This window comes from Netta rufina (assembly GCF_964035555.1).
Source record: "Netta rufina genome assembly, chromosome: 1".
NCBI classification, from domain to species: Eukaryota; Metazoa; Chordata; class Aves; order Anseriformes; family Anatidae; genus Netta; species Netta rufina.
The window spans coordinates 153,688,208-153,715,697 of NC_140123.1; the positions used below are offsets into that span (position 1 = coordinate 153,688,208).

Sequence of the window (27,490 nt, forward strand, 5' to 3'; positions counted from 1 at the left end):
TCTCTACACTGCACAATACGTATTCATCTGTGGTAGAGATCGGGGCGGGGGGCGAGGAGGGAGGCGGTGTGATGCACAGAAGCTGTTGGTAGTTTTAGGCTAGGCTGCCGTTGCAGGTTGAGTTTGTACATGTACTACGTGGCTTCTCTTTACGTTGGTGTGCATGAGTGTGAGTGCGTGTGGCTTTATTTTTTTTGTAAGCACTGGAGAATTGAAACACAGTGATGTTTGAGACAAATTTATACATGTAGACAAGATGACGTTTTGTAGCTTCTGTTAAATAGTGGGTGCAGGCACACTTTTACCCTCTGTCCGTGTCCTGATAAGAGAAACAGGAGAATTTATTTTTTTCAACCCTTCAACTTCCAGCACACTTAATGTTGCCATGTAAATGAACAGGGTATTACACAAGAAGAAAAAAGAGTTTTTGAAATGGTGAGGTAGAAGTGTTTAAAAGGAGAAAAAAAGAAATCTGAAGTAATTTTTTGTTTCTTCGAAGCTGTTTGTAGCTAAACATGGGAATCTGCAGTGTCTCCTTCCATTTGTTTTTTTTTCTAATAATTCACCTCTTCGTCCCACCCAAACCGAGGTGTACGAGATCAAGAGCTGTTGCTGTAGCCCCTCGCAATTCCCACCCTGAAAAGCAACTCCAGTGGGATCCCTCAGCTCTATTCAGGAAGACAAAGAGAGGAGAGACTCTGCAGTTTTCTTTGCTTCGCTCTCATTCCTCTCTAATGGCCTTGAAATGTATTATTATGCAAATGTGAATTTTGATACTGAACTTAAGAAGAGGTTGTTTGTTCTTTTTTCAAAAAAAAAAAAAAAAAAAAAGGTCCCATATGTGGTCAGCATTGCTTCTTTATTTTGTAAGTGAATTGTAAACTATGCATTCTGCAAAGGGGGCGTAGGGGACGAAGATAGCTTTGCTAAACTGTTCAGGAGTTTCTGTGTCCATGGTAGATCCGTTACCATTTGGGGGGTGGTGAAGTGATAACTTGGAAATAGACAGGAGTTCCCAAGAACTTCTCTTGGTTCAGAATTCGGCCCCTGGGCAGAGATTTGGGGAAACGAAGGTCGACTACAAAAGAAAACGGGCTCCAAAGCTGCTGCAGGATGGTGAATTGTAGCCATGCAGTGTTAACCCAGGGCCAGGAGGGTGACTGGGACACCAGCTCTACCTGGGGAGCGATCCGCCGCCGCCTCCTGCGTTCTGGCCCCGGTCAAGCTCAGGAAAACACGGTGCCATAGGCACTGGCTTCTTTGGATTTACTACTCGCTTTCCATTACAACAGTCTTGCACTCTCCCAGGAGAATTGGGATACGGCGGGTCCTTCCGTCTACACCCTCTTTTCCCTAAAATCCTCGTTGCTGCTGTTCCTGGCACAGCTATGGACAGGACGGTGGAGGTGGTCCTGGTGGTGCTGATCCAGGCACGACCGCGAGGGTTGCGTTTTTCAACATCGGCAGCGCGTGCCATTTTGGGGAACGTAGACTGATGTGTAGACAAGGCTCTGTTGAAAAGAAAGATCATCTTTTTATCCATGGAGTGGTTGGTAGCATAACGGGCAAAAAAGGATTCACTTCCTCACATCTCCAAAACGCAGCCATTGTGTGAATTTCTTGCGTTCCTTGAAGCTCGCTGAGCTTCCAGGAGCGATCTCCTCAGAAAAGTGTAGATCTCGCTGCCCTCTTCATCATCTTCCTAGGGACCCTTTGTTGACTTGACTTTTTCCTTCGTCCATGGCGTACCATGGTACCTGCATTATCCTTGGCATTATCTTAGACGTAATACCATAAACTGAGAGGTTATCCTGCCTGTATTCAGTGTTTTCATGCAGCAATTTTATTTGTGTTGACGTTCACAGTACTGTAATAAGTAAGAGACTTGATGATCGCTCTCACATCTGCGCCTGCCTTGCAGATGTGATCTTATCAGGGTTCCACTCTGTCAGATTGCCTTCAACAACAACAAAAAGTTTTAAAAAAAGGAAAAAAAAAAAAATCTGAAGTTTCAACTCACAAAAATACCTCGTGGTACATTTCCCCTTCTGACGTAACCATTTAAATCTTAACATTTTCTTCTAAACTTTATAGGTTTTCATTTCCATCCGTTGTCTCCTTTCTAAAAAGATGCTTGGAATAGTGGTTTTGAGCACAGGACCAGAAGCCTGGAACTCCTGACCTTGAACATTGGCCCTTATTCTTCCCTCTTTGGCCTTGGGCAAGTCATTGAACTTCTTTGCCTTTGTTTTTTCATTTGGAAAACAGGGGTGTTAATAATACCTACCTACCTCACAGGGGTTTTGTGAGGATCAAGTAGTACATGTTTGTAAAGTGCTTTAAAGATTAAAAGCATGATAGAAGTATTAAGAGTTCTTACAGCAAGGTAGCTCAGTTCTTTTTACATTGTTTGCTTGTGTGGAGGGAGAGAACCCACGACATTTTCTGTGATGAAGCCATTAGACACTCAAACCCTATGTGACAGAAGTTGATGGAGATTGTTACTCACGCTCCTCCTGTCTTTGTGCCAGTTTCCTCCTCCCGCTCTTCCTCGTCTCGTTACACCAGTTTTGCTCCAGGTCACACGTCTCTGGTCATACTTCTGGAGAAACTTTTGAACTTGAAGTACTTCGAGCTTGCTGCTTCTTTCACCAGATCTCCACGTTGGAATCCGTTCGTGTGCTTCTCCCTGCCTTCAAACAGAGTTTTTGCTAATTGCCATCCTCCACCGGGCGCATCTCCTCCTGCCGCCACGAAGGGGAGGCGGTGGCCTGGGGCTGCCGTACGGAGAGCCGTGCCGCTCCAGCAGCGAAGGGCACAGCAGCTTCCCGTGTCCTTCCCTCAGCTAACTTCTCACTGACACTTCAAGTACAGCATCTCTTCTTGCTCCACGGCAGAAGCTGCCAGCAAGACGTAGGAATAGGGAGCGACGGTCGCTGCTGCCCGCGCGCCTTCCAGCCTCCCGCAGCCTCTCCGGGAGCGTGGTGAGGAAGGGACCGAACCCGGCGGCTGTTGGGGAGCCTCTGCTGCTTCCTCCCCTCTCCAGCCCCATGGTTGCCCTTTCTTCTTTATGGATGTGCATCTCAGGGCTGTGCATTTGAGCCCTCATGCCTTTGGGCATCGGGTCTTTGAAACATCAAGGGTTTCCGTGTCTGAAACCTCCCCGACGCTTCCCGGTCCTTTGTCCTGTGCTGCTCCCTGTGGCCTCGGGAACATCCCTGTTGCCAGATGCCACCCGCTCCATCTCTGCTTGTACCTGGGACGAAACACGCAGCGGTCCTGCAGAGAAGGCAGCCGGAGCGATGCCCGTGGGGTTTACACATGCGGCCCTTGCGTTTCTGTCGCAGCCTGCGGGGCACGCGCGGAGCATCTGAGGCGCGAAGCTGCTTCTTTCTCGTTCAGAAAACCGAACAAACGGCAGCACGGCTGCTGATGGCGACTCTGTAATGTTTACTCTGGAAGAAATGTTAGGTATTTTCCCCCAAAGAACCAAAAATTTAAAAAAATATATATTAATGAAAGTAACCAAATGTAAACGTCCTGGAGGGAGGGAAGGGGAGGAGGAGAAGCAGTGACGGGGGAGCACTCTGGTCTATCCTGATCTCCGCCACTTGGCTGGAGATGCGAAATGCTGCTCTGAGTTCCACAAACATAAGGGATTATGTTTACAAAGGTAAATGCCTTCTACCTGTTCAGGAAACTGGCTCACGGTGGGCATCAGACGTCTGGCGAGCTTCTCCTCGTTGCCAGCGGGCAATGGGAGAAGGGTTGTGTCTGGAAGAGGAATGGAGAAATAGGTTAATTTCATCTAATCTTCGTAGTAAAGCAGTGCCACTTCCTCTCTTCTTCTTCAAAAAAAAGACAAAAAAAAAACAAACAAAAAACGAAGGGAGGAGGTTGCAGAACAAGAAACTTGGTGATGTCCAAACTGGCTGGATTAGAAAAGGCAGCTTTTCTACTTTGCACATAACTAGGTAACAGGAAGGTACAGCTCAAGTCCTCTTGCCTGAAACACTGTCCCCCAGAAGCAGACATTGTAATAATAAAACTAGTGGCTGTGTATATTGATGCTCTTCGCAAGTTACCTATAAGTGTTTTTTGTTTTTTTTTTTTTGATTTATTTTTTTTTCTTATACTTGAAATAGCTTCCTTTTAACTAAACTCTCACCGGAGCTCTGGTTTCTCCCCTCCTTCTCCAGCGTGCAGTAAAGCAAACAGACACAGGACAAACGGGGAGGACGTAGAGGAGATGCAGCAGTGTCTTGCATATAGCCAGGGTTCGTCTTAATTTCCATCCTGTATGCTCTCAGCTCTTTGAATTTCCTTTCCCGAGGGTTTTCCATGGACACAGAAACTCAGCACTTTACAAGGTGCTCTCGTATGGCTGGCTGCCCCCCCCCCCCTTCTCCTCCTTTTCTATATTTTTATTTTACTTTTAGTATAGTGGTACTTAAAATCACTGGTTCACTTAAAAAGAAAAAGAGAAAAAAAAAAAAAAAAACAACCAACAATAAAATGTTTAAACTCTACTAATGTACAAATAAGCTGAAATGTTGCATTTTATGTGTATTTTTGCCATAGCAGGTACTGTATTTCTCATGCTGGATTTAGAAAAAAAAAAAAAAAAAAAAAGAAAAAAAAGAGAAAAAAAATGAAAAAATGAAAAAACAAACAAAAAGGGTGATGTTTTATTGGAGTGTGACAAGAGTAATAAGGAATTAAGTCGTCGTCATTTCATTGAAACTGAGAGATGGTGTAATACATATATAAGTTTTCTGAAGGTTTTTTTTTGGGCTTTTAAACAGCTTTTTTTTTTTCGTTTTTATTTTATTTTTATTTTTTTTTGAAAGATATGATTGTATTATGTGCAACTCAGTTGCTTACATTATAACTACAAAATATTTTTGGGTTCCTGGAAAAAAAAGAAAAAAAAAAAAAAAACGAGGAAAAAAAAAAAAACGTAAAAAAAAAAAAAAAAAAGAGAAAAAGACTAATAAATGTGTTTGGCTGCTAAGCATTTAAATCCTTTGGCTCCCGGTACTTTTTTGTTGGGTTTGGGGGGTTATTTTTGGGGGGAAGGGGGGAGAGGGGAGAGGGGGGGTATTTTGCTCCCTGCGCTCTGGCCTCCAGCCGCCGGGTGGTGCTGCCTGCTATGGGGGGGGTGTGGTTTACCCCCGGGGGGGTGTGGGTTATCCGGGAGGGGGTGTGGGTTATCTGGGAGGGGGCGTGGGTCCCATCCCGGATCCTTTTTCCCCGCTGCGGGAGCTGGGTGCCGGAGCCGCCGCTGCCATGGGGACCCCCGCGGGCTCCGAGGACGCGCTGAGCCGCTACCGCTCGCCGCTGGTGTCGCGCTACGCCGGCGCCGAGATGGCCTTCATCTTCAGCGAGAGGAACAAATTCGGCACCTGGCGCCGCCTCTGGCTCTTCCTCGCCCAGGCGGAGAAGGTAACGGGAAGGTAACGGGCCCGGGAGGGCGCTGGGAGGCAGCCCCCGGCCCCATCGCGCAGCCGGCGGGGTGCCCTTGGAGAGCGGGGGCAGCGCTGGGGGTCGCTCCCTGCCGAGCAGTAGGGAGCTGGTTGAAATAACCTCTTCCTCATCCCCCCCCAAATTTGGAAATGATAATAATAATAAAAGGTGGCTGCCTGGGTAAACTTGGAAAATTTGGAATAAATTAAAAAATATATATAATCTGTCCGCCCGGGTGCACACGAGGGCAGCGCGCGAGGTTTGAGGTTTGGCACAACCCCACGTGTGCAATCCTCACCCGGCAAACCGCGCTGTGCTGCGCGCCCTCCCTCCTGCCCTTTGACCCCTCTGGGCAAAAGCCTCGCCAAGCGGTTTTTGGGGGCCCGCAGGGGTTGTTGGCTCTGCAAACACCGGTGTCCTTCTGTGCCTGTTTGCTCCCGGGGGGTGTGCGCGGTGCGAAGCGCTGCCCGCTCCCACCCACCCCGCTGCCCTCGGTCTCACTGGCAGCCGCCCGCGTTTATTTGGCCCACGTTCCCTAAATCCCCTCGCTGGTGGCCAAAGTGGGCTGAACGCTGGGTTAGCACCCCCCTGGCGGGCAGGGTGCCACAAAAACCTGACGGCATGAAAGGATCGGTGCCAGTGCAGCCCCCAGGAAGCAGAGGCTGAAAGCACACCCATGGGATTGCCGGCTGGCATGTCAGTACTTCCCACGGAGTCAACGTTTCTAAAATCTAGTTTAAGATTTTTTGTTTAAGCCTTTTTGTTTTGAATTTGGTACCCATCAGGGGTACACATGCAGCTAAGTATTACTTCCTAGCTCAGAGGCCATCATCTCTTCAGATGTGCCAGCTTGTTACTGCGCTGACGTACCCCGAGAGGGAGATTCAGATCTGCTTTTCCACAGTGATATATTCCAGAAAAAAAAAAGAAACATTGTAAATCCACAGGATAGCTCCCAGGCCTGAGGTCTGTTTTGTTTTGTGCACAAACCTCCAGCTCCCACTTCCAAAATAAGGAGGCAGTGGGAGCGCTGGGTGAAGCCGCTGCTGTCAGCACACGGACAGAGCAGCGCCGTGCTGGCCAGCGAGCAGGCAGTGCCCAGAGTATATCTTTATATATTTTAGCCATTAATATCTTCCTTCTCCGAGGACCATGCTGCTGCTGCACCAGAGGCCATGCTTTAGAAGCTGAGGGTATAATTATACAGCCGTGTTAATAGAGGAGCCCCCCTCCATCTCAGGTACTGTGATCACCATGGTTGAGATGTTGGTGTGAACTGACCAGGCATCTCATCACCCATCGCACCAAGAACACCCACTTAAGGAGCTTTGCATGGTCAAAGCATGATAATTTACACGGTCACCTCAATCCCAGCTGATAAACCATCGCCTTTTCTGCTGTTAGAAAATGAGGTGCTTTACCCACGTGCCCAACAGGAGAAAGGAGCTGCTGAAGGAACCAGCGGGGGGCTTCTTGGTTTCTGCTCCCAAGCCCAGGCCTCGGGTTTCCCCAGTCTCCTGTCCCTGTCTGCTGTCCCTTTTTTGCATCCCAATTCCACGGAGAGCTGTGTTCCCAGAAAGCAGAGACAGATCTTGCGATTTCTTGAGCACCATTTTCGTGCCGGGAGGAGGGACACTGCTATTTTTATCTGTCGCCTCGTTCCAGGGGAGTTTGTCTCCTGATGTCAGTCGTGGACTCAAAGTCAGCTCCTCAGCACCTGTTAGCTCTGTCAGCAGTCACGCTGCGATAGATACAAGCGATTTCCTCAAGTTCCATGCTGAAGCTTCATAATATTTCTTTGCAGTCATACTAAAACAATATATAATAATGCAATGAATGAACTATGGGCAAATCTACTCCACTGCTTCTCCTCTCTACCTTTCAAGCCATTTATGCGCTGCTTCTCCAGTCCCTGCAGTCTGTATTTTGCAGTAAATCAGAATATTAGGAAGATCTCACCATAGGTTTTCTGAAGGTTGCAGGGAAGTAGCAAAAGAGGGAGCATGCAGCTTAGTTATAAATTTTAGCTGAAGGACATGGCGAGCTAAGTGGTTTCAGTATTTCATATTTCATTGCAATATTCATCCTACTTCAGGGAAAATTTTTTGAGTAGTCCACTTGGATTATGTGAATAACCAAAAAATGGTGTCACTGGGAACTGGATTAGACAGAAAATCTTCCCCGTTCATGTTTTTTTTTTTTTTTTTTTTTTTTTTTTTTTTTACAGCAGATAATAGCATGAGTTTGAAAGAGGAGACCCCATGAAGTGTGTGATTATGAGATTCTTAAACTGGTCTCCTCCCAGAGACAGCAGCCAAGGTCTGGGTTAAGAGCTGAAGGGTGTGAGTTCATGCCCATCTCAAAACTCTGGCTTATTTTTTTTTTAACATAAATTTATTTGTATTGTGATACTCCCACTAATACCTCAATCTTATTTTTCAGACCTTGAGCTCTTTACCTAATCAACACATTATTTGAAAGACAAGTACAGATTTCATGGAGCTCTTCCTTCCAGTGGACACCCCACAGCATCAAACTGGCTAGTAAAATCTGACTGTTTTGCACGTATGGAATCTGGATGTTTATTCCCCTTAATATAAGCACACACAGTAGCTCGCAATCTATTTTTTTTTGTCCGATTTAAATTCAGTATTTTTCTGTCATGCATTCTTTGTTAGATGAGCAGTCGGTGTTCTCATTCCGTTTGCAGATATTCTGTTACCTGCAGATATTCTGTCATGAGGCCTGCTTTGCTCCGGCCTCAAGGACAAGGGTGAATGAAGAGGGATAGCTGCACTAATAAATAGCACATCAAAGCATTGGAACAGCCTTGGAGGAATCACGCTTTAAAATCACAACTCAGAGAGGGCCTCACTGACCTATAGCACTTTGGAGAAACCCGGTGATCCCCTTTAGGTAGTTTTTCTACTTAATTTACTTAGTTGGACACATCTGAAGGACATCTGATTGCTGTGTCCCTGAGGTACTGTCAGTGTTGGCCAAAAGTCATGGGGAAGAGGCCTCCCACGACATTTGTGGACGTGAGAACAGCGTTTGCTTTGGCACTGACCCACCTTGACTCACCTTACTCCTGTGACAAGCAGTCCCATTTCTTGGGGATTCTTTCTTTCCACTCTGTATGGCTGTCAGTAACCACACGCTATGGCCAAAATGGATCATGGATATGCGAGCAAGACGAGATTTTAATCTTAGCACAAGGCTCTGTCGCCTGACGAGTTGCCTGTGGGCTTTCAGGTGGTTATGATCCGTACCTGTGCACCTCCAGGACAGCAGCCTGGAGCCAGGTGCTTCTCCTCGTTCGTCTGGACAGCTGTGGTTGTGTGATTACAATTACAGCAAGATGTTTTAAGTTGTGTGGGTACGAGTTACCCGATGAGGACCCTGAAGACATACCTGCTTTCCTTGCTGTTTTCTCTAATTCCAGATTCCTTATGTGCAAAACATTTTACTAGGCAGCTTCATTCTGAACAGACCTAGCTTTGAAATGTTTTGTATCATTAAAGCTTCCTTGTTGACAAATTGCAAGTACTAATGTGCAAAACAGTAGCATTTTAATTGAGAAAAAGCAGTAATGCCGAGTTCACTGTGAGACTTTTAAACTCACAGTATTAGGAAAATAATTTTTTCTCAGCTTAGTTATCTTGTGCAAATATAGAACTGTGCAAGATTTATATCCGTGTATAATTCTGCAGTTCAATATCTTACTCTGTTCCTAAATCAGCTTGCTGAGTAATTTCAGCAGATGTTTTTAAACATGAACTGGGAGCATTTGTCTCCTGCTTCCAGGTCAAGTAACTCGTTTCCTCACTTTCCAGTTTCAGGCTGAGATGAAGAATTTTAGGACTTGACTGCACCCAGTTGCCATTCTGCTGCGAAGACAGGCTGAGGGTGTTGAGGTTGTTCAGCCTGGAGAAGAGAAGGCTCCAGGGAGACCTTATAGTGGCCTGCCAGCCCCTAAAGGGGGCTACACGAGAGCTGGGGAGGGACTCTGTCAGGGGGTGCAGTGATAGGACAAGGGGCAGTAGCTTTAAACTAAAAGAGGGTAGGTTAAGGGTAAATGTAAGGAGGAAATTCTTTACTCAGAAGGTGGTGAGGCACTGGCACAGGTTGTCCAGAGAAGCTGTGGATGCCCCATCCCTGGAAATGCTCAAGGTCAGGTTGGATGGGGCTTTGAGCATCCTGGACTAGTGGAAGGTGTCCCTGCCCGTGGAACGAGGTGGTCTTTAAGGTCACTTTCAGCCCAAACTGTTCAGTAATTCTATAATCTAAACAGCTTCTATTGCAGTTTGGTTTATCTGTTAAAGATAAAGGGCAACAGAAAGCTCTTTTCCCCTTGCAGTCGCTTGGGCTTCCCATCACAGATGAGCAGATACAGGAGATGGAAGCAAACCTGGACAACATCGACTTCAAGATGGCAGCGGAGGAAGAGAAGAGGCTGCGCCACGACGTGATGGCACACGTTCACACCTTCGCCCACTGCTGTCCGAAAGCTGCAGCCATCATTCACCTTGGAGCAACCTCCTGTTACGTTGGGGACAACACGGTAATAAAGCATTGTCAGTTGGGCCAAACAAAGACACAGGTGCTGACTTAATAGCTCTTTATAAACTTTACTTTGTTAAATGATGCTCACTAGATTTTTTTCAGAATTTTTTATTAGTTTTACTTTCGAATTTAATATCCATTTCCCTAGTTGCCCTAGATAGGCAGGTTCCTCTTGTGTCATCTCCCTTTTGATATGAAGCAAGATCTATCTGCAAATTAACTGTTCCCTAAGCTCTTGTATGTTAAATATTTGTGGAGGTAAGACAGTAATGGTCATAAGAGTTGGGATGTGTGCACAAACGTGCGAGCTGTCAGTTGCATCAATGGAGCAAGAGTTCACTGACCTACAAAACAAGTCGACTTTTGGCATATGCAGCCCATGAGCTTTCAGTTGTCACTTGGGACATCTGTATTGATTCAGGGTAGATAAAGTCCTTCAATGGAATGGATAAATAGGCTAAATAAAGAGGGAAGTGCTGCCATCCTACAGAACTATTAAAATATTTGTGAAAAAATAAAACTGAGTTCATACTAAAGCCTCAGTGTATTGCTGTTCCTTGATGTCCAAGTCACTGCAACTTCATATCCTCTTTTGTTGTATTAGAAGCTGCTGCATGATTAGTTTTACCTTACTCCTTTGCAAATCTCTTTGGCTTTTAGCTGTTACCACCTTCCTTCCACGTCACGTGGCACCCAGCTGTACTTGAGTCTCAAAAGGAGAAAGGCAAGAGTTCGGCACGATCAGCCCACTTACTGCTCTGCTATCTTTTGCTTACAGTGCCTCTATTTTCTGCTTGGATTAAATGATTTAGTCTGGTGTGCAATGGACATCAGGAATATCTCAAAATGATCATTTATGTCCAGATCGTGGAAATCAGTCTTCTACTGCCCAGTGTGACTTTCCGTGGGTAGTATAGTAAGAACGATGCTGGATCCAGCATTTTTTTCACAAACAAGTTCCTCGCCATGTTTGGGTACAAGCAGAAAAGCAGAGGTTTGATTGTAAGAAGACTTCTGAGCAGGCCAGGCTTTGTAATCATCTGTGTCCTCTCTGAGAGAAGCCAGTATGTGTGGTCCTTCAGATGGAGTGGGTGGTGATCAGACGTGGCCCAAACTTCCTTTCTTTGCTTCTTTCAGGATCTGATCGTCCTCCGTGATGGACTTAACCTGCTGCTACCCCAGGTGAGAAGGCAGTTACACAGTGTCTCAAAGTGGGCAGTGCTGATGGCCTGTGAATAATGTCTGGATTTTCATAGGCCTTGCTGGAGGAGCTGTCTGCTTGGGTTGTCCTCAAGCAAGTGAAGAGTTATCTTCCTTTCCCCGTGTCTTTGTCTTTCCCCAAAGCTTCTTTGCTCATCATGAGAGTTATAAGCAACTCTTGGTAGATAGGAGCAGTTTCCATGTGCCAGTGGTAGCAGTTTTAGAAAACAACTCTATTGCTTTCAGGGTGCGCTTAGACACCCCATAACTAGATTACTTAGGAGTGTGTCTGCATTAAGGAAGCTGTGTAATACGATTTTCTGAGGACAAATATATTGGGAGCATAGCTGGCCTGAATGTCTTGGCATCCAATTTTTGCCAGACTGTAAATGTGTCAGTTACGCTCCAAGCAGCTTTATTTCTAAACAATTCCAGGAATAAATAAAATACTCAGAGCTACACCAGATGTAGGCTTGGGTTGGGCATGAAGACTGGTCTCGCTTCAGCTAAAGTCCAACTACTTATATCATCCGCTGCTCAAATTTTGTAGCTAGTAAAAATTATGTGCATGCCCTGAAAAAATGGAGCACATCGCATTCAACAATTAGAGGGAGCGATTCAAAGATTGCACAGCTTTTCTCCTCCCTTTTCTAACAACATTGCTGTGCTTAAGCATGCCACCTTCCACTTTTGTTTTTTTTTTTTTTTTCCTTTCTCATGCTGCCTCTTTTCTATCCTCCCCGCATCCACCAGCTCGCAAGGGTGATCAGCCGGCTGGCCGACTTTGCAGAGAAGTACGCTGACCTGCCTACCTTGGGCTTCACTCACTACCAGTAAGTAGCCATCAGCCTTTCCCTTCATTTTCTTGGCTGTTCTTCGGATAAATTGACTTACTCCAGAACTGTCTCCTTTCTCTGTTCTGTTTCCCATCCCTGACCTGTGGCAGTCAGCACTGTTGGACATCATTAGGACACTGGTGGTGGTTCAGAAAAGGAATACGAGCCTAACTCCAGCCTTGCCTCAGAAAATCGAACTGTTGCTTTGGATAGCTGTCAGCAGTGGTTTTAGCACAGCCCGATGTTGTTTTAACACAGCCGCATAAAGAACTTGCTAACGCAGATGTGTAAATCCTGGGGTTGTTCCAGGAGGTATGGCTGTGATCTGCAGTAGGCCCAGCTTCCAATCACATATTCGTGATACTTGATTTTTTCATCGTTTCAGTTGTTTTCAACTGCAGCACAGAAAAGTTTGTTGCTGGCAGGAAACCTCAGCTACTCAGCCTGCTAAAACTTTGTTCTGAAGTGATGATTACAAGATCCTTTGGTTTTCACACAGCCGTATGTGGGTCCCTATGAAAAAACAAACAAACAAACAGGAAGAGTTTCCCCATTTTAACAGGACAATGGCATTTTCTGTCTCTTTGGAAAATTACTCTTTTTGTGCAGTGCTGCTGGCATTGACTGCTTTTAGGCAGGCTCCTGAGTCGAAGTGCAGCAAGATTTGGACCGGCCTGCTTTGGGGGGAGGTAATTAGGCTGTTACTTCATGAAGACAGTTTGCTTTCAGAGGCTTTAAACTATGCATCTTGAGGTAAGCCTGGATTTTGTACCCTGGTGATGTGGAACACCAGATCCACGGAAATTAGTCACGGATCATGTCAGTATTAATGTCTGGCACTTTAAAATCACTCCCGAAGGAGAGTGGGAGCTTCAGGTCTCTGATTAATGGCCTTGCTGTATGTGCGTGTCATTTGATCAGCTCTAGTCCTTGGTCCCTCTTCATCTACAGCTTCTCAGGGGACTGTTCTCAGGTCTGTGTTTTAGCTTGACTTTTGGAAAGCACAAAGGGGTATTCAGGAAGTGTACACGAGGGAAGTCCTACTAGTGAAAACCAAGGTAAAAAGACTCAGAGTACCTTGGCCTTTTCTGTGTGTTGTGTCAGCAGGGCACCCTGCCTTGTTTAGGAGCAGGTCCATGTTTTCCCTGGCCTTCCTTTTGCTGGTTATGAACTTGTAGAAGCCTTTCATTGTTGCCTTTCACATTTCATACCATATTTAACCCCAAGGTAGCCTTTGGCTTCCCTAGCCCTTCCCTGCAGTGTCGGACAGTTTCTCCATATTTCCCCTGGATCACCCATCCCTCCTTCCACATCTCACGTGCTTTCTGTGCTTTTCTTGTTCACATGTGAAGTCTTAAAACAGTACAGGCATTGCCTTTGGAGTTCTTTTTGGTAATCTGAAATATTTCAGCTTCTGTGCTCAGCACCGGCAGGGGGTGCCCTCTGCCAGCAGAGGTAGCTGGATCTCCTGGCAGATCCCTGGTAGCTGTGGCTGGGGACCAGAAATAAGGAGCCTGGGAAGTCGACCTGTGAAGTCATTATTTGTACAGACTGAGGCTTCTCCTTTTGATAGAGTTCTGGAAAAAAAGACAAAATATATGTATTTTTTTCTGACCAATGAGCAATCACTTTTCTGTGAGAAGCTATAGAAGGCTTTAGTAGTTAAGCACCTTCAAATATCCATTCTCACTTATTTCTTAATCCCCTTTTTAACATGCACAGCAACTACGATTACTGTTTTCTCTTGATGTAACTACATTTAATTCCTGAAAAGAATGATCATATCCTCCAGTATCACTTATTTGTGGTGTGCATGTGCCAGATCTTTTTAACTCCTGCTCTCATGAATGAAAGAGAGGGGTCTCAACAGCAGCTAAGCGTGGTCCTTGTGGAGTTACTGTGCAAATTGTCAATGAGTTGTCTCCTATTCTTGGTTGTTTTCAGACCTGCACAGCTCACCACCGTGGGGAAACGCTGCTGCTTGTGGATCCAGGACTTGTGCATGGACCTGCAGAACCTGGAGCGGGCTCGGGACAACCTGCGCTTTCGGGGCGTGAAGGGCACCACGGGCACGCAAGCCAGCTTCCTGCAGCTCTTTGAGGGAGACCACAGTAAAGTAAGTCAGACAGAGCCCGTGGCAGCCTTGGACATCTCCCCTCTGGAAGGCTGTTGTGTTTGCGGGAGCGTGGAAGTTCTGCTGTCACAAGGGCACTGTGATCCCCGTGGGGCCCACTGGCAGAGATCTGTGGGAGGGGTACTTCCCAGCAGGTGTGAGGTTTGTGGATGGTAAACTGAGAAGAGCAGAGGATCCCTTTTGCTGTTGCTGACCTTTTTTTTTTTGAGTCGTTGAGTTCTGAGGTCCTTTTGTTTTGTTTTTTTCCCTCCCCTGAGGTTGAAGAGCTGGACAGATTAGTGACTGAAAAGGCAGGATTTAAGCGGTATGTAACAAGAATGCTTAGTAACCCGAATTTGCTCTTAACAAAGTCTAACTCTTGCTGCCCGTGCTGGCCCAGATCCCACTGGCTGCCACACTGACATTGTGCTGCTGCTGACTTTACCTCCCCTGGTGGTCTTCCATTCCCACCTGCAGCCCTCTGGAGGAAACTCCACCTCCGAAGCAGGCCACTTCTGGCTGTCTCCCTGTCCAAGCACAGCTGTCTGTTTTTCCTCTGCTCTCTCTCTCCTCGTGCATGCTGCTCCAAGAAATCAATGGCCTGAATCCAAACTTGGTATAGGGACAGGTTGACAGTGCTGTCACCCACTTCAAAAGCCATTGTCACTCCTTGCTCAAAGTCTTGTTATATGGTTTAATGTCCGGAACACTCAACTTCTGTGCTCGTTTCTAGATCGTACATGGTCACGGGGCAGACCTACAGTCGCAAGGTGGATATTGACATCCTCTCTGTACTGGCCAGCCTGGGAGCATCTGTACACAAGGTGAGCCCCCTACCTGTACACACCAGGAAGAAGTGCAAGAGAAGGTGCCTGTGGGGCTAAATGCTTTCCTCAGGAAATAGGAGTTGTTTGGCTGTTCTCTTTGTGATCATGTAAATTCACCACTGAGTTCATGTGTAGACGTCAGATTTCAAGGATCTTAAGACCAGTGTTAAGGAAAAAAAAAAAAAAAAGTTTACTGAGCAGATTTCAAGTTGGATTAACAAATCCCATGCCAGATATTAGTCTAATCTGTGCTAAATCGATCCAAATAGAGTAAATGTCTTTCTTAGTGGTATATGAGTTTTTAAATTTCACTGCTTGCTCCCCGTTAATTGCTTCTCTGGTAATGGTGTTATTCTGCCTGTCCCTGTTGTTATAAATTCCGAGTCAATTTAGCTTTATAAGGTTTATTTATGGGGTCAATAAAAGGCAAATAAACAGCATTAGGTGCGCAGGGAGTCTGGACTCCTCCAACACACATACACGTTACATCAGGCAGCTGTTTTTTATGTTTCTAGGCTAATACATATTCATTACTACTTCTAGAAAAGGCAGGGTTATTATAATTAGTTCCCAAAATCCGAACCCTCCCACTGGCGCATGCGTATCAGTCTCTGGTGGTCCCTCTGGGGGTCTCTCGTGCTGAAGGCTCGTAGTCTTCCTCCCAGGCTTTTTTCCTTGTCCTTTTCCTTTGTCCATCTTGGCCGGATGTCAGACTTGCGTAGTGTCCCATGCAATAGTCACAATAGTTAGAAGTTATTCTGAACCCCCCCCCCCCCCCAGATATCAGAGATTCAAGGTTTACCCTTCAAGCCCTCCATTGACACAAATTGCTGAAACATTCCTTACAATCCCTCATCTTCTTTTTAATATTTGCAATTCATGTCTCTTCTTCAACTTTTGCCAGTAAGAACTGCATTTCATCAGTCGGTTCTTGGGGGGTCCATTGCTTAAGCATCATTATTGACATATCACCTTTCTTCCCTACCGAAGTCATCACAAATCGGTTGCTATTTATTATTCGGTGTATCAATAATGTAAAGCAAGGTATCATACAAGGTATAAATAATAACATCATTACAACACATAAAAATAAAAATAGCATCCTTTTAACCCATGGTCCACCGGGCAGCCATGAAAACAAATCCCAATCCATACCCTTCCAAGTTTGTACTGGGATGTGGGCTAATTTTCTAATTTCTTTTGTTATCTGTTTAACCACTTTTCCGTTACCATCAACTTGTAAACAACAATTAGAGTCGTTCAGCTTTCCACACACTCCCCCTTCCTCTGCTAGTAAATAGTCTAAAACCATTCTGTGTTGAAAGATAGCATTCCTCACCTGGGTGGACCGATCAGCCAGAAGACCCAAATCCATCGTTTGACTGGTTATAATTTCGAGGGCAGTTTGCAACCTAATTATTCGATTTAAATTATAAATAGGTTCTTGGGCCCCCGATACTACCTTGTTCGGGTTCCAGGTAGCTGGTCCATAATGCTGTATGATTCTTTCAGGAGGCCATTCATTCTCTCCCCATTTTTGGGCACTACCCCCGGCTGAGGAAGCATCAGTAGATCGTTTCACTCTATTCACATCATCATATAATGTTACTTGTAAATGATTTCCTTGTATTTGTGACAATAGAAAGAACAAGGGTCTTATGTACCCCACATAGCATATTCCTGACCAGTTTTTGGGTAGCCTCTTGTAGGCATATTCGCCACACACCCAGTAATGTCCCTTTAGGGCCCACGTCCCATTTGGAAAAGGACCATCCCATCCTTCTTTATTCTTTGGAGCGTGAAAATACAGAGTGTTCTTGTCACCAAGTGGTCCTGTTACAATGTCTGCCCCATTTGGACTCAAATATGCACACCTCCAAGCTCCCGCATTGGATTCCCACTTACAATTACAATCAAGTTTTCCTTGGTGGCCTGTCATATTATGAGCTGACCAGAAATGCTTAAAGAACACTCGTCTCCCATTCTCATCTTGCCACCTCCAGCGGTAGACCCTTACCACATGCTGTTCCCTAGTGGTGTTATCACGCTGACAGCTCAAGATCTGACTGTCAAATTGTCCCTCCGCTTGTGCTCTCTCCGCGGTTTCACATCCAGATCCAAAAAACTCCCTATATGAGCATTTCAGCCAAGTCCCGTTTCTCAGCTGGACATGTGTGGCGTTCCATTGCCCACTACGTGCTGTACAGTTTATGGGTCTACATTCAGGATCAGCACAATCATATCCGGGAGACAGCGTCCAATTACAAATGCTTTTTCCTACCGCTACCGTTCCTGTTCTATTTAAGCAGTACATACCCCGATCTGACGAGTACAATTGCCACGGGCCTCCTTCCTCTTTCCAAAACTGTGTCCCATTATGAACTTCACTCAAATTACTAACCCACCACTTGGGTTCGACCGGGCCAGCTACCCAGGGCCAACTTTCAGCCCCCTCCGGTCCTCCACAAACCCAGCAGTTACTCAGGTTAAAGGCCTTGGCCACTTCCTCCCCCAGAATGAAAAAGTTATTCCTCCATTCTTGCCCATGGCTCAGTTGCCCCTGTAAAAACAGTACCAGGATGTATAGCATTGCTTATCCCTCTGCGCCGTCCAGTCTTGAGGGTGTGGGAAGCACCTTCACTCCAGGGGTTGGGCCCGCTCTCAGGGTTGATGTGTTACCGTTCAGCCTTTCGGGGTGATCCAGCTCCTGGAAAGCTAATCACAGTTTTATATGGGTTTAAAAAAAAGGTTCTTATGTTTGTTTTTTTTTTCCTCCTTTCTGGATTTCTCTGACAGCAGCCACAAAGATTTTTGCTTTGGCTTTCTGTCTTCATCACGCCTCACAAAAACCTTTTGAGCCTCTCGTAACAATTTCTCCAAGCCCCTGTCTTGCCAGTTATCCAGTTTCTCTATCTTTTTTCATATGTCCTCCCATGATTTTGCCACAAACTGAGTTTTTAATAGCACCCCCCAGTGGGTGAATCTGGATCCAGGCCAGAGTACATTAGGAGGCTTTTTCTTAACCTTCCCAGCCACTCTGTTGGGGACTCCTCTCTTTTTTGGTGTTCGTTAAAAGTATCATTAATATTCTGTCCCCTTGGTACTGCCTCCTTGATGCCTTGAATTATTGTAGCTCTAAGATCTCTCATGTCCTGTTGCCCTGCTGCCATTTGGTGGTCCCAGTCAGGGTCCACATTTGGCCATTTTGTATCCCCGGGCAGTCCAGCTTGATTTTGTCTTTCCCATATTCTCATTCCTGCTTGTCTAATCATCCCCCTTTCCTCCGTGGTGAAGAGGATCCCCAAAATCGACTGCATTTCTTCCCACCTATACATGTTAGGTCCCAGGAATTGATCTAATCTCTCTGTGACCCCTCAAGGATCATTCAATAAACTACCCGTTTCCTTTTTAATATTTCTCACATCTGACGTATTGAGGGGCACAGTCACAAAGCCTCTTCCTCCCTGGTTACCTCCCCAGGGTACCTCCCACAATGGGTATAAGCCCCTCTGCTCCTCAGCCCCTTCCTGCTCCCTTTCCCTGTTTCTCTGTTGCCTCCTTGTCCTTCGGACAGGTGGGAATGGGCTAGGGGTCAGTGCGGTTGGGGAAGGTGGGTTATATGGTGGAGGCAAATTATCAAGGGGCTCCCACTCCTTATCTTCTTCAGCCTAATTTTATGTAATTAAATTAAATATACAAGTGGCGTGTGATTCTGTTAGTCTTAACCAGGCTGCAGCACACTTGCTCTCTTCCAGATCCACAGGTGTTCTGCTATTCACGTGAATATTCAATGCCTGACAGACCCAGTCCTCCGTGGACCCAAACATCGGCCAAGATACATGGGGTCTTAAGGGTTCTTTTGGCCGTTTAACCATACAAAATTGAATCCTTCTTGCCTTATCCTTATGTTTAGTGCTTCTAAAACTATCCCAATATCTTAATGTTAGCCCTAAGGGACTATCTGGTAGAATATCTGGTGATTTTTCCCCCTTTTTAAACCAGAGGCCCCTCCTCGAACCTCCCGAGTCTGAGGATCTGCTTTGTTCCTGACCCGTTCCTGGAACTTCTTTTTATACAAAAAAAAGTTCTGAAACTCCTGGCTGTGCCTGTATCTAAAGGTGTCTGGTGAGTGTTATCTCACCCACGAATACCTGGAACGATCACTTCGGTCAGAAGGCCTCCACATGCTTCAGAACTGAGTCCCATCTCAATCACACCCCGACACACCGTTACACAGCCAGACCCACCCAACCCAGCAGCGTACTCACCAAACGATAAATCTTCGTTCGGATCTTCGTGCACAGAGTTACGGGTGTAAACCAGAGGAGGGGAGAGCTCTTTGTTCCTCACTTGCCTCTTCTGTTCGTAATCCAGCTGGGCTCCCTACTGCCCTTGGAAAAGGGCCACAACGAAACAAGGGTGGGGGGCGCCTCCCTTAGGCGTTCGCAGCCTCGGGACCCAAGAGGATCACGTCGGGGTCACCAAATTGTTATAAATTCCAAGTCAGTTTAGCTTTGTAAGATTTATTGGTGGGTGCGCAGGGAGTCTGGGCTCCTCCAACACACACACAGACGTCACATCAGGTGGCTGGTTTTTATGCTCCTAGGCTAATACATATTCATCACTACTTCTAGAAAAGGCAGGGTTATTATAATTAGTTCCCGAAATCTGAACCCTCCCACTGGCGCAGGCATATCACTCTCTGGTGGTCCCTCTGGTGGTCTCACGTGCTGAAGGCTCATAATCTTCCTCCCAGACTTTTTTCCTTGTCCTTCGCCTTTGTCCATCTTGGCCGGGTGTCAGAGACTTGCGTAGTATCCCATGCACTAGTCACAATAGTTAGCAGTTATTCTGACCACCCCCCCGAATAACAGAGACTCCAGGTTTACCCTTCAAGCCCCCTGTTGACACGAATCGCTGAAACATTCCTTACACTGTGGATTCTTTTCATTGATTTATCTCTCTTTCCTCCCACCTCCTTCTCTTGGGCTAAAGTGATCTGTGGTATGTTTTTCTGTTTTAGTTTTGTAAGCTGGCTGGTTCAGTGAGCACACGTTATCTGTATTTGCAAGCCGCTGTACTTTTGTTATGGTTTTTCAGTGTTCCCTCCTGGTATCTTTTAACATTCCCTGCAAAGCTTTGCCCTTCTTGGAGTCCTGTTGTATTCTAATACAGTGGACACCCTCTTTTAATTATGCTTTCTTGACTGTGGGATTTTTAGGCCAGCAACTATGGTTGTAGTGTCATTTTTTTTCTCAAATTTTTCACTGCCTCCTCAGTTGTCTTCTTGGACACTAACGTAAATGATTCTTCACAAATGCTGACAGGAGATATACTGGTGGGTGTTGGTTTGGTTCTGTTTATTAATTTCTTGGGCTTTCTTTCTAGATTTGTACCGACATTCGTCTTTTGGCCAACCTGAAGGAGATAGAGGAGCCTTTTGAGAAGGACCAGATTGGTAAGGGACTATAGCCATTTCTGGGACTGGCATATGGACCCTTTGACTTATGCTGGTGCAGCAATTTAAGAAAGCTTAGAAATGTGACTGGCACAAGTTGCTTTAAATTAACTGGGGTGTGAGGTAAAGGTTTCTGGATATTAAGTAATGAATTTAATTTTAATATTTGTATTCATGCACTTCCTGAGTTGAGGGAGAGCAGAAGCAGTCATGTATTCTGCATTCACTGCAGAAGATGCCCTGGTTCTGAGGAGAACACGTTGTTTTCCATTCCTCAAGAGCCTAACTGGAGCTGTAGGTTTCCTGGTTGACTCAGCATTTTGGTGTTTGTAAACAGACAAATTTGGAACAATAAAACTGGACTGGACACTTGCCAGAAAAATGCCAGTGACATGACTCTGATGTTGATAAAAGGGGAGGAGGGAATGTCAAGTTTTAGACCTTGGTGCCCAGGCACCCTAAATAGTTGCATAGGATTGAGTCAGCAGTTCAAGCCTTAGCCCTGTCTGTTACTTGAACCATTCTGCATTACATGATTGGTTTTAAAGTACATTTCAACAGAGCAGAAGGCAGCAGTGTATCTGACTTGGAAGAACAGCATTACAGGGGTCGTGAACGCTGCTAGTGTTGCCATGGGTAGCTTAGAGAGATGGTGCTAAATACTGCACTAGAAATAACGTCCGTTTGTTCCTGTTCTGTGGTAGTACTTATGCTGTTTTGCAGAATGGCAAAATGTCTTCTCACTTTTTTTTTCCCCCCCACATTTGGATGTTTCTGATCAATCTGAAGAAGTGCGATGTTGTCATTTTCTTTACTGCATTTAGAAAACCATCGTGTTCTGAGGCTTTAGTCAAAATTTGATTCCTGACGCACTTCTCTTATCTGGAGGAGGCCCTGCACCTTCCTGAGCGTGCTATTTCCACCACTCTCTCTCCTTTCACAGGTTCAAGTGCAATGCCTTACAAGAGGAACCCGATGCGTTCAGAACGGTGCTGCAGCCTGGCTCGACACCTGATGACTCTGATCATGGATCCCCTCCAAACAGCTTCTGTGCAGTGGTTCGAGCGAACGCTGGACGACAGCGCCAACAGGTTTGTTCACACCGTGCAACGCAGCCATTCTGGAAGGTCTTGTGCAAGAAGGCCCTTTGATGTATTGAGGAAAGACTATTTTTAAACTAAAACCACAAGTTACCACCTTGATGAAAAGCAGTCTCAATAGAAGTTAGAGACTTGCAGGCTGGTTTCCTCTGAAAGATCAGATGAAATTGTTAGTTTTCTGTAACCGTCAAGACCTTTTGCAAAGCAAAGCAGCAGAGAGAGCAGGGATGCAGGAAACATAGGTAATGAATTGCTCTTATAGTTTTCTGGTTTCAAAAGCATAGTGTTGTAGCATAGCAGCTCTCACATTTCTCAGATTGGTTTTTTCTTCCTGTTTTGAACATCATTTTTGACCCTACGCTTCTTCACTTTTAACACTGAATAATTCAATATTTTATCTGTAAACCCTTCACCCTCTGGCAAATCTGAAGACACTTATTTTCATGTCTCTGTAAAGTGTTGCTCCATACAAGAAGCAATTTCGATCCCAAAGAGCACAAACCATTACTAAGTGATGTTTCATAAAAACCTGTGCAGGTCTTTTAGACATGCTCAACAAACTTGGCTTTGTTTTCTGATTCTTCATTATGACTACTTAGAGATGAGCAGAAGTTATCTATAGTTGTTATTAAGTGAATGATAGCCATTCAATTTGTCCATCTAGCTGTAAGTACTAAATCTGCATAAAGCTCTTACTTAGCTTTGAAATGTTCAAAGCAGTCTTCTGATGCAGAATTTGGTCTCCGGGATTTCTAAGATACAGGACACGTGGAATACTGAACAGCAGAAAAACACTGTAAATTTTCAGAGATTGGATATTGGTTGATATGGTGGGTTTATTTCCCAAGAGCTACCAAGCACTGAGATAACTACTAGAATGTTTCAAATTTTATTTTGACTTCATCTTACAAAAAGAGTCATTCGTCTACTTCATAACCTGTTTACAAAATTCTGTGCCTTGGATTTTTCTTGTCAAAGCTGAAGTATTTTGAAAGGAGAGCAAGCCAGGGGAAAAGCAAACAACCTACAAAACAGCATAAAGGGCATCCTTTTGAACACAGTATGATAGAATTGGGAGCTTTACGTATAGCACAAGATTCAAGTACTAGTTAGTTTGAAAAGATCACGATTTATAATGGACCAGGTTCTGCTCTCACAGGTGGGTGATGTTGTACTGGCTGCACTGTGACCCAGACTCTTTTGCCTGATACAGCACAGTCCCCACTACTGCCCTTCCTTTCCCTCCTTTCCTTTTGGCATTCCTTTTTGTCAGGAGCCTGCTTAGTGATCAGGAACTGGTCTCTTGGAGGAAACCCCCACCAACCGCATGGATCTCTTTGGAAGTTCCCCGCTGAGCACAGCCAGGCACAGCATGAGTGCACAGCAAGTCTTACTCCTGCAGGGTAGGATCCATAGACAGGGCAATGCAGGACACCTAGGGGAAGATAGTCTTGTGTGTTTACTAGCTCTGTAAATTGCTGCCCTCTTTTCTAGCTGTGTAATCATTGAATTATTTTGGAGCTTTCTATCTGTGTCTCTACGCTTTCTCTTCTCTTTTCCTTTCTGTATTGACCTTTAAGCAGCAAGAAGCGCCCATAAAGAGAACGGTTCCACCTTTTGGTCCACGGTACGCTATCTAAGAGACATTTACAGAAACTTAGGAGCTGTATCTGTGGTAGATATGAACATGACCTTTGTTGCTAACTGGGCCCCTGTGCCCGTCTGTTTCCTAGGCGCGTGTGCCTGGCCGAGGCCTTCCTCACAGCTGACATCATTCTGAGTACGCTGCAGAATATCTCCGAGGGACTTGTGGTATATCCAAAGGTAAAACACTAGATATAGATAGCATGTGAAGCATTGCGGCCTTGAAAATGCTTCAACTAAGCCAGAGTGGGTAAAGAAAAAATCTTCACACTCAGTGGATTACATTTTTATCTGATAGTTCAAACAGTTCCTGAGTTTTGTTCTCCATTCTTACTGTCTGCAATGCAGGCTTAAAATGGCATTTGTTAAAGCCAAAAGATAGTAAATTCAAAACTTCTTAAAAGGAGTATTTTTGTCTGAGCTGCACAATGAATTTGTAGAATTTACCATCAAAAGATCCAAGGCAGATCTCATACAGGCCCGTAACTTACCTACAGGCTTTAAAAAAATAAAGTTGTACATCTTTTCCACAGTAATGTTCCATAAAAAGTTCAGTTCCTATTATCAGCTCCAATAGATTTTCAGAGCTAAGTTCAAAAAGAGTAATTACCTGTTCATCACTGCACAGTCCTGGGGATTCAAAAGGAGAGGAAAACTTTACCAGGAATCACGGTTGTCTACAAGAATTCCTATAATGCTGTTTCTCTCTTTTTTTTTGTTTTGTTTTGTTTTGTTTTGTTTTGTTTTTTAAGGTGATTGACAGAAGGATCCGGCAGGAGCTTCCATTCATGGCCACAGAGAATATAATCATGGCGATGGTGAAAGCAGGAGGCAATCGTCAGGTACAAATGAATTCAAAAATACCTTTTTTTACTTTCTGATGTTTCACTCCTGAGAAACAAAAGCTTCTGGGTTCTTGTCCTGAATCTCCCACCTTTCTGTGTTCTCTTCCTGCTCCCACAGAGTTATTAATATTAGCCAGTCTCTGCTCTCTGCAGGGAGAGCTGTTGTAGAGATCCTTTAGTGTTAGGAACACTGCGTGTTTGAGCTAATCTGGCTGTCTGTGCTGGAGAGGAGAGAGACCTATTTTTATTATGTTAGATACTAGTAGGCGTTTTCCTCTTGTAAATGTTTGAAGGAACTGGGAACACAGGCCAAGCTTCTTTAAATGGAATGTGTTGGCAGTTGGCTACCTTATAAATTAAAGGAATGAATCAGTACCAAAAAGCAAGTAAGGCTGTTCTGAACCATTCATTCTTGTGTCACACTTCCTGAATTCAGGGTAGTGCCTTTTGTTGCTAATTTTGTTTTGTGTCCTTTATTAAATTTTCTGTGTTGAAGCAAATTGAAATTGAACGTTTTTGTTAGCAAATAAATCCAGAGGCACCTGGATTATATTTCCTTATCATTTAATTTTAAAAATCAGTTTAGAACTGATGATGAGATTTACATCCCAACAAGACAGCTTATTTTCACTTACCTTTAGATAGTAACGCTTCCTTCAATAATTGTTGTCCCGTCAGGGACGAAGTAAAACTTGCAAAGAGCAGAAATGTGTCTTGGAAGCTTTCAGCAGGATATGTGGTTCTAGCTCTCTGGAACACTTCTGGCAACTCACCCCCAGGTTTAGTCATTAGCTATTAGTCAGGAAACATCTTTTTTCCTTTCTTTTCTGTGCGTCTCTGATGTGTGCCACTGAGTCAGTGGGTAAGCTCACCAACTGAACACGTTAAGGTTCATATCCTGTGGATGGTTTCCTTATCTCTTCAGCTGTTTCTCTTTCTAAAGTACCGTGTACTTACCTAAACAGCCCTCTTTATTTAATTAGATTGGAGAGCTAATTTCATTTCTGTTTGCTATTGGCCTACCTTCTTTCTGGTGCTGTTTAATTACAATTCTGTAGAGTTCAGTACACTTACAGAAGCTGTCCTTAGTCACATGAACACGTCCTGTTTTCATGTGCTGAAAAGTCTGGAATAGCAGATTTTCTAAAGACAAAACTGAGTTTACCCATCTCATGGCAGAGAAACTCACTTGCCTTCCCCACCACTGAATAGCTCCCTCCCCTAAACATCCAGATCTATTTGTCTGAGGTAGGTTGGTGCTGGAACAAGATGGCCTTTGAATGGAGGAGGTGAGGAAGAGGAGATCATTTTCCTTCTAACTGAAGATTGCTCAAAGATAATTCATTTGAGGAGAAAATTATTCCAGGTCTATAAATGCAACCCCATAACAAGTTTAGGGCCAGCATGGCAGCATCTGATTTTGCAGGTGGTCCTCTGCATTCAGGTTCTCTTGTTTTTACGGACTGATTCCACAGGAAGTCAAAGGAATAGGAAATGTTTCAGAAAATTTGTTTTAAGAATGTTGTCAGTCGTAGTTCCATGTGAGGGTTCTATAGCGAAGAACGTCTTAAAGCCCTCAGGTTTGTGTGTTTGTTTCTTTTCCCTGTCAGTCTGTTTGTCCTTATGTAAGCCATGGTTTACATAGTCTGCCCTGGTGTACACAGTCTCACTGCTCATTAAGTTGGGCAGCTTTTCTTTTTTTTCTTTTCCAAGTTTGTAGATGCTTTTCATTGTTATACTCCTACAATGTTCCATACAGGGCATGACTAGTTGTGAGTAAGGAATTCCTTTATTACAGTTCACAGAATATTTCTGGGAACAGCTATTCTCATCTGTCTCAGGAAAAATAAAGTAAGGAGTAGAACAACTGAAAAAAAAATAATCACGTAGTGAATCCTAAGAGTATTTGAAGAGTTTGAGGAAGTGTAAAGGATTCTGCTGCCATAACTCTGTGGTATAATTGAACAGGGGCAGATGTGGAAGGATTAATAAAATCTTGTTTTCAGATCTGATACATGTGATATATGAAACACTACAGTCCAAGCTGTGTTCCGTTTGTGTGCTGTTCAATGGACTCTTCTCTGGTGTTTTTCCCTCCTGCACAAGTTAGCAGCATAAACGTGTGCAGTCAGTAACAGCAGACTGACTTTTTCATTTTCCCTTCTCTTCCCCCTGCTCCTGCAGGATTGCCACGAGAAGATCCGTGTTCTCTCCCAGAAAGCAGCTGCTGTTGTGAAACAGGAAGGGGGTGATAATGACTTCATTGCCCGTGTGCGTGCTGATCCTTACTTCAGCCCCATCCATAAACAACTTGATAGCCTTCTAGATCCCTCCTCTTTCACTGGACGTGCTCCTCAGCAGGTAAAGTACTCAAAATAGGATACAGTTTTAGGGGTTGTTATCTAATTAATTTTTCATCCGCCATCCTCTTGTGTGCCAGAGAGTACACACATTTTCTATTATCTCTGCTCATACTACTACAGCAGATGCATTTATCTTGGACATATTTACACATATTTCTTTGAATTCTTTGTCTTTCTACCATATGGGCTTCAAATTTTTGATCCTGGGCATATCTGACTGCTCGGTGTCTCTGTGAAACGGAGCTCCCATGAGGCAAGCAGGTCTGAATAGGGAGAAGGGAACGCCTTCTTCTCTGCTCACTTTCTCTTTCTTGAACAGGTGGCAAAGTTCTTGAAGGAGGAGGTTCGACCAGCACTGATCCCATACAAAAGCAAGATGGGTGGGAAAATTGAGCTGACACTTTAGGCACTTTTCGGCAAGGCTGTGGGTACAGGAAGATAATAAAAACCGTATTGAACCAGGTGTGTTTACCTTGTCACGTTATTTTTGTTGTCTACAGCACGTTTAACCCCCAGAGCTTACAGCCACCTTGATTCCAGGTGGGCTTTCCTTTCTTTGCCTGCTGTTTAATCAAGCCTCCCTCTATTGTGTGCAGAGGTACTGAGAAACGCTTGAAGGTGACGAGGTAGCTTTAACACAGTACCTTTCATTAGCCCCATACAGAGCGCTGCCAGCTGTTTAAAGAGCAAAGCCAGGTGCCAGCTACTATTCCCATTCCCACATTTCCATTTTATTCATCTCCTCTTAAACTTTGTCCACAGGTAATTCAAAAGATGATAGAAGGCTGCACTTGCTTTCAGAGTACTGCAGTTTGGGGAGCTGATAGGTAAAAATATGAGGAATAATGAAAGGGAGAGGACATGCAACTTCTTGGCTGCATCTACAGGGTGGTCCTTCAGTGCTCTCCGGCTGTTTTAATACTGTACTTGTGGCTTTATACCCTCTGATAGTCATATTTACAGGTGTAGGTTAGGAACACCCGCTGTGATTTAGTTTTCCAGGTCCTTGGCTCTAAGTGCTCAATAGTGAATGTAAGGTGGACCCTGGCACATGTAAGCCATTCTCTACTAC

General features: G+C 44.8%; 1 protein-coding gene across 1 annotated transcript; it reads left to right on the forward strand.

Moving 5' to 3' along the window:
• The first annotated feature begins 5,213 nt into the window (after positions 1 to 5,213).
• ADSL (adenylosuccinate lyase) lies at positions 5,214 to 26,881 on the forward strand. The gene is made up of 13 exons (XM_084305197.1): positions 5,214 to 5,445; positions 9,827 to 10,030; positions 11,170 to 11,214; positions 11,986 to 12,065; positions 14,013 to 14,184; positions 14,460 to 14,506; positions 14,915 to 15,005; positions 20,397 to 20,466; positions 21,410 to 21,557; positions 23,300 to 23,390; positions 23,963 to 24,052; positions 26,240 to 26,416; positions 26,738 to 26,881. Exons 1-13 carry the CDS (start codon positions 5,290 to 5,292, stop codon positions 26,822 to 26,824), a joined length of 1,458 nt encoding a protein of 485 aa, XP_084161323.1. The 5' UTR covers positions 5,214 to 5,289; the 3' UTR covers positions 26,825 to 26,881.
• The last annotated feature ends 609 nt before the right edge of the window (positions 26,882 to 27,490 follow it).

Excerpts from the sequence above, each read along its gene's own strand:
- ADSL (XM_084305197.1), top strand. The coding sequence starts at position 5,290 with ATGGGGACCCCCGCGGGCTCCGAGGACGCGCTGAGCCGCTACCGCTCG. Across the intron at positions 12,066-14,012 it reads TTGGGCTTCACTCACTACCA|ACCTGCACAGCTCACCACCG; the intron begins GTAAGTAGCCAT and ends GGTTGTTTTCAG. Across the intron at positions 21,558-23,299 it reads CTGGACGACAGCGCCAACAG|GCGCGTGTGCCTGGCCGAGG; the intron begins GTTTGTTCACAC and ends TCTGTTTCCTAG.